The sequence below is a fragment of the Echinops telfairi genome, unplaced genomic scaffold (assembly GCF_000313985.2).
Source record: "Echinops telfairi isolate 266 unplaced genomic scaffold, ASM31398v2 ScPeMD7_5;HRSCAF=22, whole genome shotgun sequence".
NCBI classification, from domain to species: Eukaryota; Metazoa; Chordata; class Mammalia; order Afrosoricida; family Tenrecidae; genus Echinops; species Echinops telfairi.
In genome coordinates this window covers 23,631,188-23,655,112 of record NW_022103901.1, presented here as the reverse complement: position 1 = coordinate 23,655,112, position 23,925 = coordinate 23,631,188, and the positions used below count along the sequence as shown (strand labels likewise).

The 23,925-nt window shown below is 38.5% G+C and overlaps 1 protein-coding gene across 1 annotated transcript in view; it reads left to right on the top strand.

The window, feature by feature from the left end:
• The window catches only part of LOC101660369 (phospholipid-transporting ATPase ABCA3-like), a 199,696-nt gene that overhangs the window by 81,763 nt on the left and 94,008 nt on the right, over positions 1-23,925 (top strand). The window contains exons 7-10 of the mRNA XM_045285080.1: positions 4,449-4,566; positions 16,547-16,720; positions 18,772-18,947; positions 20,473-20,604. Of these exons, the coding sequence (XP_045141015.1) occupies positions 4,449-4,566; positions 16,547-16,720; positions 18,772-18,947; positions 20,473-20,604 (600 nt within the window). The remainder of the gene's footprint in view (positions 1-4,448; positions 4,567-16,546; positions 16,721-18,771; positions 18,948-20,472; positions 20,605-23,925) is intronic.

Sequence of the window (23,925 nt, the reverse complement as noted above, 5' to 3'; positions counted from 1 at the left end):
AAACCCAAAGGGGGCAGTTCTACTCTGTCCTGTATACCTGTTATGAGTTGAAATCAACTCGATAGTGAGAAATAAGAGATTAGGGAAACACATGAATTGAGCTCCAGATTTATCCTAGATACATGCCTGAAGATGTTTCCAGAAGGACTTTCAGGTTCTGGAACCCCCAAATTAGACTATGTTGAAAGACAGTACTTTGAACTCAGGATGGCTGATGTAGTCGGTCATGGGCAAGAAGTCAAACCTTGCAACATGAGACCAGAATGGAGTGAGTGAAGTCCACTTTTACCCCCAACTTCTTTTTTTTTTTTTAACACAGACTACAGCCAGATGGCAGCAATAGTGATGTAAGGAGATGTACAGCGGTTATAGGAGAAGTTACCATCATATTGACTAAATGAACTAGGTTTAAGAGCTCTGTGATATCCGAGGCCACTGGAGAATAGAGAAGGAAGTCCAGGAAGGAGAGATCAGAAAAGGGGAATGGTTAATTCTGTGTATAATCTCAGTATACTTCACTGAATTCTAAACTATGAATATATGGAAAAATTGAAAGCAGCTAGCAACTGAGGCTTTACTAACCACACTGTGAGTCTGTGTGACTTGGTGAAATCAATTTACTTAGCTGCTAAAGTAAAAATACTACATGTGGGAGCAATTTGAAAAATTTTAAATGCATTTGTCATAACATTTATTATATGCTGGATTCAATAACGAATGCCAGCCAATCTTAAGGGAAAGGACATCCAACAAATGCCAATGTCTGGAAGTCCTGGACATGCGAACTTTTAAATCAAGAAGCCCTGGTGGTGCAGTGGTTATTAGTGGGGCTGTGATCTGCACAGGTGGGAGTTCAAAACCACCAGCAGATCCGAGGGAGAGGAAGACTGGACCTTCTACTCTGGCCTTTTTGGTGTGTATGTGAGGTAGGGACCCAAATTATTATTATTATTATTTTAGGGATGGTCAAGCCCCCTCCAATTGTTGAAACGAGTTTTCTGTTGACGTTTATTGGCACCCCTATAGAATGTCCTTTGACTATAAACACAACATTTGTGTCTTTGCTCCCAATTTTGTTCCTCTCTCCATATGCCTGTACTTTTGTGAATGCCATGCGGCCTTGCTTAAGTTTTATTTCACATTTTGGAATAGGATTGTGTAAACTTTTCAACTTTGTTCCTTTTCAAGATTGATTTTGTCTATATGCTGAATTTTTTTCATTTCTGTATGAATTTTATGATTTTCTTAATATAAAATAGTAAGCAGAGCTTTTGATAAGAATCAGTATTAGATCCGTGTATCAAGTTGTGGGGATTGGCATCTTAGCTTTAGTAAGTTCTCTGACTCCTACTCTTGGACTGCCTTGTCATCTGTCGAGGGCTTCTTTCCATTCTTGCAATCACTACTTGAAGTTGTCAGTGTATTTGTCTTATATTTATATTAAGAATACTGTCATTTTGTTTTTTTATGAAATAACGTTATAGGACTGATCCCTAGGAAACTTTTTTTAAAAGAACCAAAACTGATATCTTCCTATTTTTGTCCCTGATATATAATAAAACAGATCTCAAACCATTTTTAAAATCTCTCAAGTCTCACATTAATTCATTTGCTCATTCAATGATCATGTATTTTTTCAATAGTCTAATTGGCATGTGATTCACATATCATACAATTAATATTTCAATCACATCAAGAAGAGGGGTACAATCAGTTTAAGAATATTTTCTTCATTCATGTACTCATTGTTATTAGCTACCCATTTCCACCCAGCCTCCCCTGCCTTACCAAGAAACCATTCATCCAATTACTGCCTCTATAGATGCTCCTATCCTGGATTTCATATACAGAAACACATTATAAACAAGAATAACAAAGTAAAACAGATAAAAATCTCAAATGAAAAGAAAGCAGAACATATTCTTAAAAATAGAACAAAATTAGGTGGATCATAAAAAAGATCAAATGCTAGGGTGATAAATTTTAATCTAACAGCATCTGCAACAATCCACTTTCCAGTGCATGTTAACAAGGTATTCACATCTCTGGCCCATGGTCAGTGGGGATTCACCAGGGACTTAGTCCTTTAGTATTTCCCTTAATTTTTCTTTTTGAAAAGCTGAAACAGCTTTAAAATGGGTCAAAAGGGAGATCAAATGATATTACATTTTGACCCAAGTACATCAGCCATAATCAATTTTTCAATGCTCTGTATGATAACAGGGCTATTCACATCCCTCAACTATGATCAGAAGGGATCTACTAGAGGCTAAATCTATGCATGGAGCCTACAAATGGATTTTGAGCTTCCACTGTCATCCGTAACCTTCTGCAAACCAGTTGTTCACAAGTTAAACTCTGATGCCATTCCCTCCTTTAAATTAGGATTATATTATTTACAATCCTTGGATCACACTTCCTCTTGTGCTTCTTCCATGTGAACTTAGATGACTTCTCGCTTAGATGGGCTGCTCGTTTGAAAACAAGCCTTTACGATCCAGACACTCTTCTTTCTGTAGCCAGATATCATCTAGTTTCTTCTCCACACTTGGCTATTTCACCCGTATCTTCAGTGATCTCTTTAAGTGGTCAACCACCAAGCAGGGCCATGTCATAGGAACTAATTGTTTTTAGATTGGGGCTAGAATTGAGTGCATGCCCCAAATCTATTCATGCATCTATGGTTTGTATCTCTCTGGTTCACCTTAAAAACATCGTTGTAGTTTTAATCAACGGACGTCTATTAAGTACCTTTTCTGTGCCTTCAAGTATATTTAAGTCACAGAACATAATATTGATTTGTCACTAAAATTCAATTAAAATGTAAATAGCTCCTAAAATTTATACTATTCATTTAATTTCTCATACTGGTCTTAAAAATTATATTGTTAACTAACCTCTTTTAATGCTTGTTTGTTAAAATGCCACATGTTTATAAAGTATGAAAATACCATATATGTCTATAAAGAACTACTTGTAAACAACATGTATAGCTCATCAATATGAAGCTAAAGCATTGTAACATTTAAATCTCATTATATTTTATCCTGATTTCAGTATTTGCTTCTCTTCTATAATTGAATTAAGATATAGTTCCTAAATAATTCTTGGAAGATGACATTTTGAAAAGAAAAGGACATTGATTTATGTGTCTTATACTTATATGTGTTTTTAATGCCTGAATAATATCAGGTAAAGTACTAGTAAAATGATTTCTGGGCTCATACGTTATGAGAATTCAGTCTTTCTTGGGTCCCCAATCAATGCTCATGGAAGCAGCAATCAAGAGACCAAATGATGCAATGCTTTGGGTTATTCTGCTGCAAAAGACCCCTTTAAAGTTCTGAGAAGCAAAGATATTTCATTGAGGACTAAGGTACGCCTGACCTAACCCATGGTATTGTCAATCACCTCATATGCATGTGAAAGTTGACCACTGCATGGGGATGATGGTAGAAGAATCTATGCATTTGAACTATGGTGCTGGGGGAAATAATGAAAGTGCCATGCACTGCCAAAAGAGCAAACACATGTCTTGGGAGAAGTACAGGCAGAATGCTCCTTAGAAACCAGGATAGTAAGACTTCATCTCACCGTCTTTGGACATGTTATCAGGAAAGACCCGTCCTGGGAAAAAGACAGCATGCTGGGTAAAGTGGAGGGGAAGCCAGAAAAGAGGAAGGCCCTCCATGAGACGGATTGACCCAGTGGCTGCAACAGTGAACGCAGGCCTAAGAACAGCTGTGAGGAGGGTGCAGAGCCAGGTGTACTTGTTCATGGGATGGCACTAGAATTCACTAGCTGAAGATTTTTAATCAAATTACTTGATATTCGGGACCTTGTTTTCTTCCTCTAGAAGATGAACATAGCTCTTATTTAACTATTTTTTCTTTTGTGGAAATAAAATTAGATAATTAGTATGACTGCATTTTAAAATTGTAGCACACTTTATAAGGACACTGTTTGATATGTTCTTTGCTTTGTGTCAACTCTTCCACAGGAATACCAGCTCATGATAGGACTCAGTAATTGGATGCTCTGGGGTGCCTATTTCATCACATTCTTCATTTTGTATTTAATTGTCACCCTCTGCCTATGCATCATATTTTTTTCCAAGGCAAGTGTCTAATTTGCTACATTTCCAGAAGAAAACAGAAATCTGTTATGGGATGACTAGGACGCAGGGTTCCTGGGAATTAAAATGGGGAAATTCAGAAGCTGCTTATTCTCAGTGACCAAAACGGTACATTTAGATGGTAAAAATTCTATAGGAAAACAATTGTTTGTTTAGTTCTGTAAAAAATGAATTGTCATTCTTACGGTAAATGTCGCCAGTCTCACTAGGACTATATTTGACAGATATTTAAGAATATTTCACTTTTCCTCTTTTGTTTTGCTGCAATATCACTTCAAATAGGACTAACCGAGTGTCCTGGTTATTTTGCTAGATTGAGCCTTCTTCCATTCTGCAACACAGCGACCACTCGCTCATCTTTGTCTTTTTGCTGTGTTTTGCCACCTCCTCAATCTTCTTCAGCTTCATGGTTAGCACATTTTTCAACAAAGGTGAGTCTAACACTTGTTCTAGGAAAGATTCTCAGTGTCTAATAAGTATCTTGTTTGAAAGATTATTATATTTGGGAGAGTACTAGGTTGGTTCTCTAGAGAAGTAAAACCAAGGATGGGCATATGCAGAAGAAGGAACTTTATATTGGGAAGCAATTTTATATCAAGAAGACATCTCAGCCAAGTCCAACTCAAGTCCTTGGGTCCCGTGGTAGCCAAGGCCCTCTTCCAATGCATGTAGCTGGAGGCCAATAATGCAGGAAGGTGAGGCAGGAATCAGGAGATCTCAGGCCAGTAGGTGCAGAGTTACATGGAACCAACATCAGTGGAAACGTGGCAGGGAGTTAACAGCTCTCCGGGCAGGCAGCCCCCATGGCGCCGCCCCTGGAGACACACAGAATTTCTGGGAAGTCCCAGCAATGCAAAGGGCCAGTCTCATCCTCACTTTCTTTCTTATAGAAAAGACCACACTCTCAAGGAGACATCACCAGGGTATGACCTGACTGACAGGTTGGAGTCCACTCCTACCTGCACAGAGGTCCCTTCAACTTGACATAAAATCTAACCACCACGGGGACCACAGAAGGCAGAGAAGTAAAATAAAAGACCCCAGGAAATGATGGACTACGAATGGAAACATTTCAACACACTGATGCATTGCTGTTACTCTCCCTGTGCCGAGAAATTGGAAAGGTAGCTAACTGTCCAACTCGATGGTAGAATTGGTGGTGCCTATTCCAAAGAAAGGTGACACCATGGACTATGGAAATGATTAAAGAATGCCATTCATATCATATGCAAGCACAATTCTGCTGAGGATCATTCAAAAGTGATTGCCACAGTACATGGACAGGTAGCTGCCAGAAAAATCAGGAAATATGTATCAATTGTATATTATTCAATCTGTATGCTGACTCGGTAATCCGAGAAGGTGGACTGAATGGAGGAGAGCATGGCGTTGAAATTGGAGCAAGACTCATTCATAACCCGGGATATGCAGATGACTCACTCTGCTTGCTTTTGCTGTTGAAGATCACAGGACTTGGAAGGATTACACCTCAGTGTAAAAAAAAATTTTTTTTTTTAATCCTCACAACTGAACTAACTGCAGCATCACAACCTGAAAATGCGTGAAAAGATTGAAATGGTCAAGGATTTCATTTTATTTGAATCCACAATCAAGTGCTCATGGAAACAGCAGTCAAGAAACCAGACAGCTTAATGCATGTAAGTAAATGTGCTGCAAAGTATCTCCTTAAAGAGTTGAAGAGGCAATATGTCACTTTGAATATTAAAATGAGACTGACAAAGCCCTGGTTATTTTCAATCACCTCCTATGCATGTGAAAGCTGGACAACGAATAAGGCAGATCACAGAAGAATTGGCATAGTTGAATTACGGTTTTGATGGAGAAGACCGAATATACCATGGGTTCCAAGGAGAATGAACAAATACTTCTTGGTAGAAGTTCACCCTGAATGCGCCTTAGAAGCTTTATGCTGAGTCTTAATCTCATGAGCTTAGGTCATGCTATCAGGAGGAAGTAGTCCCTCAAAGATACTATGCTTGGTAAATGAGGGAGTCAGTGAAAAATAGGAAGACTCAATGAGATGGATTGATAGAGTGATCCTAAGAGGGGCTCAAACATAAAAATGTGAGCATGGTGGCGAACTGGGCACTGTTTCATTCTGTTGTGCATCGTGTCACTGTGAGTTGGAAGCAACTGAATGGCACCTAACAACAAAAACGGCAAATGTACAAGCCAGTGGCGTTAAGGACATTCACGATATTATTCGATCATTATCCCTATTTGATTTAAACACACTTTCATCACTCCCCTCCAAAACTACATATTAAGTAGCTCTCGTAGGCTGTCTTCCTAGCAGCCCTTATGATTATTTTATATATAGATTTACCTATAAGGACATTTCATACAAAGAGAATCATATGTGGCCTTTTGTTTCTGGATTTTTCCACTTAGTGTATGTTTTCATGGTTCATCAATGTTTTAGCATTACTTGTTATGACTGAGAAAAGATTCCATCGTAAACATTTTTAAATTCATTTATCGGTTGATAGCGTTTGAGTTATCTCTACGCTTTGATTATTAGTGATAGTGTGCTCCTGTGAAATTCATATACAAATTTTTGAAACCTTTTGTTAAAATTGTAAATTAGGTGGGGATTTATATTTTAGATCATCAACTTTGTATTCGATGGTTTAAACCCCACCCACCCCAGTAGCTTACCCCTCCTCAGTTCCTTGATTCCTCTTCTCCCTCTTGTGGACCACTGTCTTTCACTTCATCCAAGTTGACACTTGTCAACTGTCAGTCTATTGTGTTATCTCCCTTCCTTTTCCCTCCCCCCACTGGCAAACACCAAAGTCTGTCCCCTTTGGTATGAAAGTCCTTATCTTCCTTTGTTTAGTTTTCTGTTCCTTACAACCCTGGTCTCATACAATATTTGTCCTTTGTGTCTGGCTAACTTCCCTCAGCACAATGTTCTTCACGTCCCTGTGGGCCATGACGTGCTTCATGGTTTCATCACTGTTTTTAGTGGGGCATTGTGTGTCTGTAGCAGACTTTTTTATCCATTCTCGTACTGATGGGCATCTAGGTTGTTTCCATCTGCTTGCTATTGTGAACATGGGTGTTTCTCGTACTGATGGGCATCTAGGTTGTTTCCATCTGCTTGCTATTGTGAACATGGGTGTGTATATGTCTGTTTATGCTATAGTTCTTAACTCTTTAGCATATAGATGCAGTAGAGCTATCATTAGCTCATATGGAATTTCTAATCTCAGTTGTTTGAGGTAGCACCATACTACTTTCCACAATGGTTGTACATTTTTACAGACCAACCATCAATGTATGAGGGTTATAAACTCCACATCCTCTCCAGCATTTACTGTTTTTATTGTGCTGCTATTTGTATTAGAATTTAAATTCCCTGCACTCTTTTTGCAGACAATTATGGATAACAGTGAAAGTCCCAAATCTATTTGTAGAGTCCTCCCATGGATTAAGCCTCCCCTCAAGTCCTTCTGACCATGGACCAGGATGTGATAGTCCTGCCCTCAGACAGAGTGCACTTCACTCCAACCAGGCCAGGGAGTCTTCCTTAGGGGCTTGCCTGAGTGTGTCATACATGGGGATCACTTTACTGAGGATGGTATTGGGAGTTGAATAGCCAGGAGTCACGCCCAGTCAGTCATGCCATGATTGCTGTAGTCAGAGGGCCTTGGACCCAGCTTGTCAACTCTCTGTCTAATGTAATGTGCATGTTCTGTTCCCTACTGTTGTCTGGCTAGTGCAGTCTGACTTGTGTCTGTTATGTATTAATTTGTCACCAGTCATGCTTTTGCCCTCTATATCTTTTTTTAAAGCTCTCTATCTCAGCAAACACCTGGATGACTTAATGCTGATGTTGTCCCTCATCTGGATGATGTGTGTTTGTCTTTGCCCTGTTTGGCTTAATAAATGTCCACCTTAAATTCTATTTTAGATCGAGGTCTCCTTTGTACTCTAAAACACATCGTCTAAGTAAGGGAATATCTAGTTGTTTTGATTTGCATCTCCCAGATGGCTAATGATTGTGAGAATTTTTTTCTCATGTTTATGAGCATTTATTTTCATGTTTGTTAGTCATTTGGATGTGGTTATTGGCGAGCTATCTGCTCATGTCCTTTGCCCACTTTTTAACGAATTATCATTATTACGTATTTTCCTCTTTAGATATTGCAGTTCTCTATAAATTTTAGAGATTAGTCTCTTGATTGTTGTGTCATTGCTAAAGATTTCCCCCCCAGGCTGTGGGTTCCCTTTCTACTCTTTTGATGCACCTAAGTGTCTTATTTTTAGTAGGCCCAATCTTCTCATTTATCTTCTACTATGTTTGCTTTCTTCATTATGTTTGATAGTATGTCTGTGCCTTGAAATAGAGCCCTTAAGTTTGTCCCTATTCTCTCATTGATTACCTTCATAGCGCTGAGATTTACATTTAGGTCTTTGATCTATGTTGAATTTGTTTTTGTACATAGGGTGAGGTCTGAATTCTGTTTCAGTCTTCTGCAGATGGAGATCCAGTTTTGTTAGCACCATTGGTTGAAGAGACTATCTCTATCCCATTTAATAGTTTGGGGCCCTTTGTTAAAGACCAGTCTTCTATAAGTGGTTGAATTTATTTCTGAATTTTAAAAATTCTGTTCCATTGGCTTGCATACGTCACATTGTATCAGTACTAGGCTGTTTTAACTGCTGTGGTTATGTGATATGTTTTAAGGTTGGATAGTGAGAGGCTTCTTATTTTTTTCCCTTCTTCTTAAGCTCTTTGCATAATCCTGGGTCTCTCCTCTCTCCTAAAAACTAGCAGTGAATTTTCCCACTGCTTTAAAGAATGGAGTTGGGATCTATATCAGAATTTCATTGCATTTATAGATTGTTTGGGTAGTATTGAGATTTTTCACAATGTTAAGTGTTCTTATCCTTTTCTGTATATAGATCTCTTGGTTTCTTATAGTAGGGTTCTCTAATGTTCTTTCTCTTATTTTCATTTCACTGGTTTAGTTTATTTCTAAGTATTTCATCTTTTGTTTGGCTATTGCAAATTATACTGGTTTTTTTCTCTCCCACTAGACTCTAAATTCTATTGACTTGTTCTATATGCCTATCCTATGTCAGTACCATTCCGTTTTGATTATTTTCACAATGTAACTTTGAAAAAGCGAATGTGATCAATCCAACAAGATTGTTCTGGTTAGTCAGGACTCCTTGTAAGTCCTCAAGAATATGAGAGCTGATTTTTCCATTTCTGTAAAAAGTATGCTTATAGAAATTTTGATAGGAATAATTTTAAATCTATAGTTTGCTTTGGATAGTACTGAGATCTTAGCAATGTTCATTTAAGCTTTCCCATTCATGAACATGGAGTCTTTCCACTTATCTAAGTATTCCTAATTCTTTTTCAACAAATTTTCTTTACTTTTGAGTGAATAATTCTTGTACCCTTTTTGTTGAGCTCATTTCCGTTCTTTCCTTGGTTTTGAGGCTGCGTAATGTGTTGAATGGAGAGAAGCTAAAATGAACTGCGGAAATGATGAACTAAAAGAGACGAAAAGAAGATGCCAAAGGGCTGGTAGACAACGTGAAATAGTATCATGCATGTGCCAAGACCTGGTATTATTGTAAAACAGAAAAAGAACATAATTGGCATTTCTCAAGTTGAAAGAACCAAAGAAAAATTCAAGCCTCATGTTTCAATATTGAAGCATTTTATAGGCAAAAAAGATAAATAATGGAGGAAGCATCGAAAGAAGGGGAAGGAAATATACAGTCACCGTGCAAAAGCACTGTGGTTGATATTCATCCATTTCAAGAAGTAGTATATAATAAATAGTTGATGGTACTAAGGAAGAAGTCTAAGTTGCTCTGTGTAGGCTTTGATAACAAACAAAGGTCCAAGAATAGGCTCTAGAATATCAACTGAGATATTTCCAAAAGTGACTACCACACTGGAAGCACTCATTCATCTAGACCAAGATTTGGAAGTGGGCTCCTTGTCTAACCAACTGGAATTGACCTATTACATTGAAAACTGATCCAACAGAAAGAGAAAATTGTCAAATATCATTAATATCAATAATTACTACATTCTGTTAGATCATATTTATTCATAATGGGCACATATATGAATCTCTTTTAATCAAACAATATCAGTTTTTATTGGGGCGCTGGATGCTAAGTGTAAGATTGGCAGTTCAAATCCACCAGCTGCTTTGTGGGAGAACGATAAGATTGTTTATCACGCAAAGATTTACAGTCCTTTTCTGCCTAAAGGAGATCTCTAGATTTGATGGCATTTTGTTTGCTTGTTGAGTTTGTCATTAATATCACATACAATTAACCTTAATGAAGATAATCCAAAAAAGATTGCAGCAGTACATAGACAGTCAAGCAAGTCTCAGAAGACTTGGAAAGAGGGATTTCATCGCTGATACCAGGCGGATCTTGGCTGAAAGCAGAGAGTATCACAACGACGTTCAGATGTTTACTTGTGCATTACTGACTATGTAATGGTGTTTGACAGTGTGAGCCATAATAAAGTACGGATGGCAGTTGTATTAGTCTAGGTACTTTGGAGAAACAAATCCACAGCAACTCATGTATAAGAGAGAGTTTTATGTAAAGAAAATGTGCATCACGAAAACATCCCAACCCAATGCTGCCCAAGCCCACAAGTCCAACATTAACCCACTAACCCAACACCAGTCCACAAAGTCCTTCACCTCACAAAACAGAGGCAATGATGCCGGCTGCAGGAGGAAAGCTGAGTCAGTGAACGAACAAGCATCTCAGCACTAGCAGGGCTGCATCAGGATAGGTCCATGTAGCTTCTCCTTGGGGATGTCTTGTAGGAAGTCATTCTTGCAAGCTGAAGCAGGGAACTGCTAAGGCAGCTGCACCTGGTGCAACCATCACAAAACAGACCCGAGAACTAGAAAGGCGAGGCTTCACTACCTATTTATCCCTCCGCCTTTCAACCAGCCCCACATGTGATTATTGGCCAGGCTGGCACAATTAACTAACTCAGCAGTGTACTAAATGAGAATGATAGAACACTTAAGTGTGCTCTTTCAGAACCAGTACAAAGACCCAGGGGTTGCATTTGAATGGAACAGGGGGATACTGTGTGGTTTAAAATCAGGAGAGGCCTATGTTAGGCTTATATCTTTTTACCATACTTATTCAGTATGTATTTTGAGCTAATAATCTGGGAAGATACACTATCTGAAGAACAAAATGAAGGAACACTTGACAACCCCCCGGGAAAGGTAGGTGACACAACTTTGGTTTGGGTTTGACTAGGAGTGAGGAGTGGCGCTTGCCCAGTCAGTGGGGTTGCAAGGAGGCACAGGTGTGATTGGGTCATGTGGGGCACAGTTGCTCTGTATTGGGTAGGACAAGAAAAAAAATACCTTAAAAAAACAAACACACATAAATACAAGAGAAAAAAAATCAAAATCAATTGCCTAAAGTGAAAATAATACAGGAAAAAAGTAGATTAAAACGTGATTAAAAACAGCCCGAATAAAAGACTTTAATATAAATATAAAGAAAAGAAAAAAAGGAAAGGAAAATAAAAAGGAAGACAAAAGAAAGACAACACCATGAACAAAAGCTGAGAAGGAGGAAAAAGAAAAGAGAATCAGAAGAGAAGAAGGAACAAACTACAGCAGAGAAATAAAGGCTAAAAACCAGGGGGAAATCCTAAGAAAGGAGAAAGGGAGGGTGATCGGGAGAGAAGAAATCTGTGTGGGGCAGGACACTCAGTATGGGGCAGCTATCGCTGCCACCAAGCCGCTCACTGGGGGGTGGGGTGGGGGGAGGTGTTCAGGACGGGGGAGGGGAGGGAAGCACCAGTCTCAGGCAAAGTTCCTGTTGGCCTAGATGTTTTCTGGGGTTGGGACACGTTATCCGGAAACAGTTCTGGCTGGTTCAGAGGGATGCGCACTTACATCAGGGTGATTGGGCCCAGAAGGAAGTCTGGGAGCAGGTGGCGGGTTCTGGAAGGAGTTATGCAAGCTTCATAAAATAACAAGGAAATAAAGCCTTTTCTGTTGTATGGAAAGTTTAGTTCCAAATTTCAATAATTATTTCTTTGACATCTGCTTATAAAGCTGTTGGGAAAAATTTAATTACTAATTCAATTTTTTTAATGGTCAGAGAACAATTATTTTTCTATTTCTTCAGTCAGTTAAATTGTGTTGTAAAATGTATCCTCTTACTAAGTTTTCAGATTTATTAGTAAAATAAATATATATCATTTAATATGACTTTCTACATTTTTGTATTTCTATTGTATCTATAATGATAGGTCTTACTTTATTCCTTACATTGGCTATTGTGTTATCTCTTTTATTCCCCTCCTTGATCGGATTCTTAACTGGTTGGTTTTATGAGTATTTTGAGAAAATCAACTTTTGGGGGGGTCCTGGGGGCGGATTACCTGTGATTATATATTCTTTATATGTACTTTGCTAATTTATACTTTCCTTTTATTAATTCCTTCCATAAACTTCATTTGTTCTTACTTGCTTTTTCTCCTAAATTCTGATAATGAACAATTGACTTATTAATTTCAGGATTTCTTTTAATAAATTAAAGTTAGACAGATACCTCAAATATTGATTAGTAAAATGTTGCTGTTTTATTTCATGAAACTATTTTGGGTTTTTTCTTAGGATTACTTTCTTAACTTTAGAATGTAAAGTGTTTATTTTAATTTTGTAACATTTTGTGCTTTTCTAGATATATTTTGTTTTCCAAATTAATTTAATTCCTTTGAAATTTGCATGGATTGTATCTCTTAGCTTCTGTCCAGTTTAAAAACAAATACTCTATGTATGCTTGCAGTAAATGTTCATTATCAGGTTGATTAGTATAGTAATCTGTGTATGACTATTAGGCCAGGTTTAATGTTGCTCAGTTTTTTACAACCTTACTGATTTTTTCTACTCCTCCCAAAAGTTGCTGAGAGAGCTATATTTAGATCTCCTATGATTGTAGATGTATGCATTTTCTCCTAAAAATTCTGAGAATTTTTGCCTTACATATTTTGATGTGATGTTACCGAGTTTATTTGATATATTGCCATAGTTAAATTTAACTCCCCATTGATTCTGTGTGCATTTTTAAAATAATGATTTAGGTTTTGGGAAAAAACAATATAACCATGCCCATTACAAAGTCTTATCTCATCACTCTCTCTTTTTGTTTAACAGTTTTATCGACACTTCATCCACATATCACACAATTTAATAGTTCGACCATATCAAGAAGAATTGTGCAATCTTTACCATAATCAATTTTAGAGCATTTTCTATTTCTCCATAGTAATTGTCATTCATGTAACTTTTTTGGTATAATTCAGTGCTGTTGATTATACTCTTTGTGTTGTGCAACCATTATTGATATCCCTGTCCAATCTGTTCCATCGCCATTAGAATGAACTCAATGCACCCTAAGCAAAGCAGAAACTCTTCCTCTTTCACCAGGTGACTATAGGTCAAGTTCGGTTCTCCTCCTTCCTCTCCTCCTCCTGGGTACTAGGTGTTTTCTATCACTCTTTCACTCACCTACACGAATATCTCGCGCCTCAGCCCCCCTAAAATTGTCTGTTTATCTTCATTCGCAGTTGGTTTCCTACTTTAATGAGGAAAATGGAAATATCACAAATCCTTCTTCAACTTCTATCTACCTACCTACATAGTTGGGTTTATGCTCACACACTTGACTTTTTCATTCTTGTATATAAAGCCAAACTCTTTATACATTGGGTATATCCAATAGGTTCACACCTATTCAAAGACATACTTTCTCCAGTTCTCTCTCCTCTACAGAATCTCTTTCTCAACTGAATCATCTTTTCTACCACTGGAATATACCATTAATTCTCCCACCGTAGACTTCATTTTAGTAACCCCAATCCTTTCTTTAGTGACTGTCCGATTTCCTTTCTTTATCACGACGTTTCCTAAAAGAACTATCTGTATTTTTGCCACCAATTTAAATCCTCTTATTCTCTTTTGAATTTTAATGGTAAAAATAAAAAGGCACAGACATACATTATCTAGTTTGTGGTGACATCGAGAGAGAAAGCAAGGGTTACTTTTAATAGTAGAATAATATCTGTTGAACTTCATGATAAACAATTTTAATTAGGATGCTGAATTTTAACTTATGATAAGATTAGTGGGTCTCTTGAGAAGAATTTTCTTTTCAGTGATCTCTCAGTCATGTTTGTAGAACTCTTAAAACATCAAACCACATCCTTTTTCTTTCCTTCAGTTTTATTTTGTATAGTTATTCATATATCTCACCCCCTCTCCAGTATCATGACATAGATTGAACCTCAAGTGTTCGGAAACATGATCTAGGTATTTTTAAAATATGCCAATGGTAATATAAAATTAGCAATCTCTTTTTGAAACATTATATTATTAAGTTTCCAGGAAAATTTGCACAGCAAAACACGTTTTCACAATACTTGCTAGTGTTATTGCATGAGTCTTCTTAAAGGCAATCTGACCATGGGAGATGGGGAATGCTCTAAAATTGATGCGGGGGTCATTGTGCAGTTCTCTGTGATTTGATTGAGTGATTGAACTATTGAATTTTAAGATATGTAAATTACTTGTGGATAAACCTGGGAAATAATTAAGTTTTCATTTAACAATGTCAATGTAAATTGTTCAGAAAGGCCATGGTGGCTTAGTGGTTACATGTTGGACTGCGATCCTCATGGTTGGCAGTTCGAAACCACCAGCAGCTCTGAGAGAGAAAGACTGGACCTTTTACTCTCGTGGGTTCTCTATGAGTCAGCATTGACTTGATGACAATATTGTTCAAAACGTATTGTTCAAAAACGTAAGGAACCCTGGTTGCCCTGTTGGTTAAAGGTTGGACTGCTAATTGCAAGGTCGGTGGCTCAAATCCATCAGCCTCTCTGTGGGAGAAAGACAAGGCTGTCTGTTTCTGTAAAGATTTATAAATCCCCAGCAACCTTATATAGGGTCATTATGAGTTGAAAACAACTCCATGATGGGGAGACACATTGTTTAGTGACATTGCTTACATTTTTCATAATGTGTCAGCATTTTCATTAATTCTATCCTAGTTCTAGTATACTATCTAGCTTCCCCGCCCCTTGACTTCTTATCTTTGCTTTAGAGTAAGTAATTGTTGACCAGCTAGAGAATATATATAATTTAGCTAAAGGATAAACTCGGTGGATAACTTTGGTTCAAGATTTAAAGAACATCTCAGGGAAATATTCTCAGGGGACCCATCAGGTCTAATTATTATGGACTTTTAAAGAATTAGAATTATGTCCCACCTTTTTTCTCTGATTCTATCAAGATCAATGCATTGTAGACTTGATCAGAATGGTAGCTGCTACCACCTGGTTCTTCTGGTCTCAGAGTAGATAAGGCTGTGGTTTGTGTAGGTAATAAACATCATTTCTTAAGCTGAGTAATACAATATGAGATTTCTCCAATATAAATTTTAAAATTCATAGTTAGTGTATGTACATGCTATATCTTTTGATAGCTGGGGCACCATCAGCTTTCTTCACCACATTTGCTTATGCACCCATTTTGTCTTCAGTGATTGTGTCAGGAAGGTGAGCATCACAGAATGCTGATTGTTATAACAAAGTGTTCTTGTGTTGAAGGAGTACTTGAGTCAAGGCCCAATGTCTATCTGCAACCTTAATTCTTAACATATGACTATGAGTACGTAGTTCTGTTCCCCTCTCATTATATATATATTTACATATGTAAATGCCTGTATTTAGACCTCTATAAATGTCCTTTGCCTCCTGGTTCTTTCCTTTATTTTCTTTTACTTTCCTCTTGTCCCATCATCATGTTCAGTCTTCATTCGCGTTTAATAATTCCTCGCTGCTGCATTGCCATTTATTAAGCCCCACTAGGCATCCTACACCCTTCTTTCCATTGATTTTAGTTCACTTGTTGTTCCCTTGTCTCTGGGGTTGGTTCCCCCCCAATACCCCGCTTCATTTCTCCCACTTCCCCTTCTCCTGTATGCCCCCAGAAACATTAGTCCCATTCTTTTCATCTCCAAATTATTTATCCTGCCTATCTTATCTAGATAGACATACAGATACATTAATAAGCGCAAAACCCTGGCAAAGCCAAATAAAACAACAAAGGAAGTCAAGACCAACAAAACAATAACAACAACAACAACAAAAAGAAAGCTTTTTTTATATAAAAAACGTTTGAATACTTACTGTGTCTGACATTAATTATGTGCTGAGTGAAGTGATAGAGAACAAAATAGACACATTTCCCATAAGTCTATTTAGTGTGCTCTTATAATTTAAAAAGATAAATTTCTGTTTTTGATTGTCACAGCTTGTTTAAATTGACTTTATAATTAACTTCTTATATGCAGCTAATTATGCAGTTTCTCTTGGAGGATTCCTCTACTTTGTAACCTACTTCCCATTTAACATCGTCTCTGAAAAATATACAGATTTGACTCTCTTCCAGAAGCTGGCTTTCTGTCTCTGCTCAAATATCGCGATGGCAATGGGAGTTGAACAGCTGGTGAAGGCAGAAATGGATAGTAAGTATTATTTGGCTTTGCTCTAGGAGATGCCGGGGTAAATTTAAAAAGTATTGTTACTGGGGTCCGCTTTATGCATGCACAGGCTTGTTCCAAACAACACACGTTTACACAGCTCTCTGAAAGTTGTGGATGGTGGCCGAGGAGCTGCGGACTTGTCTTGGGCTCATTCAGGGGGCCTTCCGGTAGAGGTCAAATCAAAGCGGTGGCGTTGAGGGAATCTGCTGAGCCAGTTCATTAAGGCAAAGAGGTCAGCTCAGAAGTTTATTAAGACTGTTTTGGGATTCCAATGTGTCAATCTTGATAGCTTTTCTCTCAAAAGGCACTGGATAATTACTGGGGTTTATTAGGATTGTGTGTTCTGATAATTGAACATTGCATTATTGGGAAGAAGAGTCGGGAAATTTGAGCCAAGGAATTTTTTTCCATCACAACACACCTATTCATTCTTTAAGGGTAGCAAGGTCTATCCCGTGAGAATGTTCCCGGGAAAACTGACCCTATCTGCCCTGAGGCCTCTTGATCATGCCCCTTAAGACTTAACTTTTATTGTCAAAATTTAATATCAAAAAGGCACGTGATTTGAGTCCTTCTAGAGAATGCCCAAACTGCTAATTTTGTTTGGTATAAATAAATAAGTGTGCTGATCCAGCTCAGAAAGTGAGAGACGGAAATACTACCTTTAGACATGTGTAGACCTGCACGGAGGGTATGTTAACAAATTAGGGCTTCACATTTTCATATTTGTGCTTAATAAATGTGTCTATGATTTTGCAGCAATAATTTTTGACTTATCCTTGTATAGATTTGCTATCTGATAGGATTTTGATTAAAAACATGTTATTATTGCTTGATACTGCTAAACTGCCCTCCAATAACACCTAGACTGTGTAATGCCCCCTGTAACGTGATTGTTTCCACATTTCCAACAAAAAATGTACCACATGTCTGTTAGGCTGTTAGGGTCTCCTCCGACTCCTTTCCAACATTGACTCAATGGCAGTGAGTTTGTTTTGGGCCGGGGGCATCTGATGGTCAGGAGTCCTGGTGGTATAGTGTGCTATGCATTGGGCTGCTAATAGCAAGGTCAGCCGTTCGAAACCACCAATTGCTTTGCAGGTAAAAGATAAGACGTTCTACTTCTGAAAAGATTTAGAGCCTCAGAAACCCCAAGGGGCAGTTATACTCTGTCCTATAAAGTTGCTACAAGTCGGAACTGACCCAATGGCAGTGAGCTTGAGTTTTGAGGGAGGGAGGCTAGTGGTTAATAGTTAAAAGTCTCCCAAACTCACCGGGGCAGTTCTACTGTGACCTATAGGGGCATGATGCCAGTGAGTTTGCGTTTGCTTTGGAGTTGTAGAAGAAACCCTGGTGGCACAGGGGCTTACTAACGACTACGCTGGGCTGCTAACTGCAAAGTTAGCCGTTTGACACTCTCAGTGTTTTCTCTCTGCAGGGAAAGCACTTACAGACTCTGAACACCAGAGCAGCACTTCTGTTTGGTCTGGTTGTGTCCTATGAGTCAAAATCGCCTCCCTGGTGTACATTTTGCTTAAGGATTGGGGTTTAGTGGTAGTGGAGGGAGCGAGGATGCATCTACTTTTATAATTTTTTTCTCTTTTTTTCCCCCTGCATGCATTATCTACAAAAATTTATTTGAGACTTTTGTTCTGTGTTTAGCATCCATCTCTACTTTTTCCACAATGACATAATCCAATGAACATTTGGCTAGTGTGAGGAGGGATGGAGGAGAAGGGCCATGTCTTAATCCAAAAGCTGGTTTATTCTTCAAGTATATTGTTCTGAACTTTTGCTATTTTGTTATTGTTGTGTCAGTCATAACATTCTTTTTTTGGTTAGGGGTATAGAGGAGCATGCCCTTTGTGATGCATACTCAATTTGTCTTTGGTCAACCTAAATTCTAGGGAATAAGAAAGTATTTGTTTACAGTAGCTCTCTCTAGAATGTATCCACACTTTTTCCTTTCCTTCCCTGTTTAACTGTTTTATCTCAGTAGAAACTTACATTAAATATGTCCTCTTGTATTTTAGATGTTGGAATTAGATGGAATAATATTTTGGCAACGCAAGTGGATTCATTTGCCTTTGTCTATATACTAGGAATGCTTTTATTTGATGCTTTCTTATATGGCCTTGTGGCCTGGTATATAGAAGCGGTCTTTCCTGGACAATATGGGGTGCCGAAGCCATGGAACTTTTTCTTGATGGTGAGCTATAATGCCTCTGTTATGTAGAGAGACCAGAGTCCTTATGACTCTGTCTTTTAATAGTTATGGAAATCTCTTGGAATTATAATTGGATCAAAAAATCAGGTGAAGAAAATTCTTATCTACGCTACAGCTATACTAATGTATTTCCCTCTAATTAATACCTAATACACATAGACGTGTGTTAGCCACAAGTGGCTCTAGAGGAAAAAGATGAGACTATCTACTCTCATAAAGATTTACAGCATTGAAAATCCTATACATACGGTTGGTTATGAATCAAAATTGATTTGATGGCAGTGGGTGGGATATATATATTGGGTGTGTTAGTCTGAGAAACAAATTCATAGACACTCATATGTATAAGAAAGAGCTTTATATAGAAGAGCAGCTGCATATTGAGAAAACATCTCAGCCCAGTCCAGATCAAGCCCATAAGTCTGACATAAGCCCATATGTCCAATACCAATCTATAAAGTCCTCTTCAGACTCACTAAACCCATGCAATGATGCTGAATGCAGGAAGATCACAGGCCCAGTGGATGGGAAGTCTTGTGGTTCCAGTGGTGGTGTAAGCATCTCAGCACTGGCGTCTAGCATAGTTCCATGTGCTCTGTCAACAGGAATGTCTCCAAGGGAATGGGTGTGTGTCCTGCCTCAAGTGAGCTATTTATCTCCTTAGCACCTCCAACATGATGTCATCAAGCTGCGACTTGATTGACAGGTTAAACCTTCAGTCTCAAATTGACAACAGGTTATGTAACTACAACATGGGGGTTTCAAAAAGTTCATGAAAAGGTACATTATCTTTTCATTCCATTCATCATAAACCTTTTGAAGCCATCTTTTATATAAATATAAATAATCTGTCAATTATGGCCCCCAGCCCCAAACTTTATAAATTGTTCTTTTTCCAGTCCAGTGTTTTATCAAAGATTGAATTTAGAACCTAAAGAAACAAGTATGTAGCATGTCTTGGGATGTTGATAAGGAAAGTTTCAGTTATGTCCCACATCTGAATACTCACCACCTGTTTCCTTTCCTGAATTGTTCAGACAGCTTAGAGTTAGAACGACAGAGAAGTGGAAGGCACCCGTTACATCCTGCTCTCTTCTCAATTTCTTCCATTAGTGCTACTGGCTCATATATGAGTCAGAGAAGTGCTCAATACTTTTCACTGTGACCTCCTTTCAGCTTTATGGTTTTAATAGAGTACTGTGTTCTTATGATATGGGTTTTTTTTTTTTAAAGTCACTTTACTGGGGGCTCTTACAACTCTTATCACGAACCATACATACATATATTGTGTCAAGCACATTTGTAATATGTTGTCATCATCATTTTCAAAACATTTCTACTTGAGCGGGAAGGAATTTAAATTATAGCCAATTATCCCTAAAATTTAACCCCACGAAAATGTTAGCAATTCATTGTAGTTAAAAACAAAGCAAAACAGGTTAACCTATTTTCAGATGCTTCATTTTACAGTGCCATCACGTTGATTACATTTTCATTCCCTTCTTAGCGCTCTTACTGGTTTGGTGATACAAATGCGAATAAAGACCGGAGCGAACCTTATGAGACAATCCAAAACAAGTATTTTGAGGTGGAACCTACTGACTTGGTGCAAGGTATCCAGATCAAACATTTGTATAAGGTATTGCCTCATACTTTTTTTTTTTGCCAGGGGGTGGGGTGGGTGGGGGGGATTTTGGACTAAAATTATAGTTTAAGATAAATTATGAGATATCAATAAAATGTCATAACCATGTTTATTTTCTTTGAGAAATAGAAAAATGAAATTAATATATCACATATAATATAAGAGTATGTAATACTATGAAAATAATATAATGTTAATTTCTTTGTCTTTTGGTTTATGTGGATCAACTCCAGGCATGGAATAATCCATATGTGTATGGCCTTCTCTTCCCTGTCACCAGCTCCTTAGGGTTGATTTACACTTTCAGTCACAAAGCTTGCAGAAACTCAGACTCCCAGCTCACCTCACAACTCCCTGTGGGACTGACTTTATAACTAAGTTATTTTCTCTCCAAAGTCAGCGTCCCTTTCCTTCCCCACAGTGTTGATTCCCTCAAACGTGATCATGGCTGTCTTAGGTATCTTTCTAATGCTAGTTTTTGGTCTCAGCGTCTAATTGCCAAACAATCTAATTAGTGAATGTTAACACTCAAGGAACTTAGAAAGAAGACAAGAGGTGAGGAAGGCTGTGGTACGAGTTAGTAGTGAAAAATCCATAGGTGGTAAAGTAGGATGGCACCCGGGGGCAGAGAGGCACTGCTTGGTGCAGTGTATCCAGCTGTTGAAAGTGAGGGGAGAAGTGGAAATAATAAGGCCCATGGACTTAGGTGCCTGTTACTAGAGAGCTTGAGAAACTCCAGACAAATGAATGACTGTATATTATTAATCATCATCAGAAGACTTCATAGCATACATCGGGAGATTTCCATCCCTATCGGTCAAAGAGCAGAAATAGCAAATCCCAGACCTAATTTAATTATAAGAATAGCAGAGCTCTAAGAAGGTTAACTTCTCAATGTAGGCAGGTGTGTTCCATTTTCCTCCGAACCTTCAGTCTGCAAAAAATGGTCACTCCTCTCTGTTAATAACTAGCATTTCTTCCTCCTTCCTTGAAGTTTGTATAGTTGGCTTCCTCTCTCTTTCTCCCTCTCTCAACTATCTTCTCAGAATTTGTTCCCCATTACTCCTTCTGATCACTAGGAAAATGTTAATTGTAGTAGACAATCCGCCAAGATATTTTCCAATGATCTATAAATATCTCTGGGTTTTCATGCTGTTGAATAGGGTCACCTGGATGCCCAATTAAAAACTGCACAAGTGCCTTGGGTCCTTTTGGAGGTTGTCAGAAAAGGCATGGTGCCTTCCAGTTTGGTCTCTTGGATAGCTTTGAGGGAAGTCACATGCTTGAGGACATAAATGCCTACTGCAAAGCCCGTGTGGAATGAGCGGAATCCTCCCCATAGCAGACGCATCAACATGACACACATGAAGGTGAACTACTTTGGAAGCAGAATCTACAGTCTCAGGCAGGCTTTCAGATGACTGCATCCCCAGGCAACTGCTTTCTTCTTTAGGCTATGTTTTGGCAAGAACAAATATAGCAAAAGCTTTGACAACTCAACATGTTTTACCAGTACAATTCAGTGAAGGTGATGCCATGCATCATGCTGTGCAACTGCCATGTATATTCCTCTCTAAACTATTCCCCTACCGTTCTGGTAATATGAGTTTGCAGAAATCGATAAGTGATGCTAATGGCAACCAACAACAAAAACACCCACTACCATCAACTCGATGCTGACTCATGGGTTTCTGAGACTGTAATCCTTACAGGAGCAGACAACCTCAGCCTTCTCCCACAATAAGGCTTGTGGATTGGAAACACCTACCTCACGGTCAGCAACCCAATGCCTAACCCACGGTGCCAACAGAATTTCTAACAAATGGCATGTGGAGATGCCTATTTCAATTTTTAACCCTTTGTGTTCTTTCAAATTAAATAAGGGCCCTTTAGGTGTAGTTCTGCTCTGACCTATAGGTGGCTATGAGTTGCCATTGACTCAATGGCAATGAGTTTATTTTGGGGAAGTGAAAGAGAGGAGTTCTGGTGGTGCAGTGGGCCACAAACTGGGCTGCCAACCACAAGGACAGCAGTTCAAAGCCACTCCTCAGGAGGAAACTGAGGCCCTCCACTCCCACAAAGGCCCACAGCCTCAGAAAACCACAGGGGCAGTAGCACTCCATCAATGCAAGACACTCTCAATTGGAATAGGCTCCATAGCAGTGGTGGTTGTTTTGTATTTTGAAGGTAAAAAATTACAGGTATTTATGCATATTTAACACTCACCTCAAATTCACTGCCATTGAGTCAACTCCCAACTTACAGCGATCCTACCCCAGTGTGTCTTCTCGACGGTAAGCCTTTATGGAAACCAATAGCCCCATCCCACTCCCATGGAGAGGTTGGGGCTTCAAACTACTGACCGCCTGGCCAGCAGCCAAATTCAAAACCCACTACACCACCACAGCTCTTATAATGTAGATTCATGGCTCTCAATTTTGAGTAGCCATCAGAATCACCTGGGGGATTTGTTGGTAGAACACAGATTTCTAGGTTCAACCTCCACAGTTTCTTAGTCAGTGGGTCTGAGATGGGTTCTGAAATTTGCTTTTTTATTTTGATTATTTCACAAACCATAATACCAGTTAGCATTTGGATACTTCATCTATGACAAAAGAAAACGGAAGCACAGACATTTTAAGTAACTTGTTCAAGGTCACACAACTAGTGAAAGTGTCAGACAGAATTTAAAACAGAACAATTTGGCTCCAGAATCCACTGTGCTCTTGGAAGAAACCTTTTTTTGGTTCTTTATTTTTAAGTTTCACAGATAATAATATTCACATATCATACATTCAGTAGTTCAATGACAATCAGTCCCAGTCCCCTTCTGCTTCTTCATACTTGTTTGCTGTCAGTTTCCCTATTTCCCGCCAGCCTCCTCTGTCATTTCCCTTTGAATCTATTAACCCAGTTGTTGTCTCTATAAGTTTACCTCTCCTGGGTTTCATACACAAAAAACATATGAAATCAAAACAAAAGGCAAATGGCCCAACAACAATGACAGAATGAATGAAACAGGGGAAAAAAAGCACATAGAAAACAAAACAGGAAATAATAAAAACTGGCAAAATTATATATCGAATCAATCATTGACAAGGCTTAGTCCACGTAGGCAGCTTCAATTCTGAACACCCAGTTTTCTGAAGGCTATGGGTGATAGCAAAAGTCCTGAGTTAGTTTATTGTGCCAATCTAGCCGATAAACACATGTGGGGTTAATTGAAGGGTGGAGAGATAAATGGCTCGGTGAGCCTCGCCTTTCTAGTTCTCTGGTCTCTTGCTTTCTGATGGTCAGACCAGGGTGCAGCTGCCT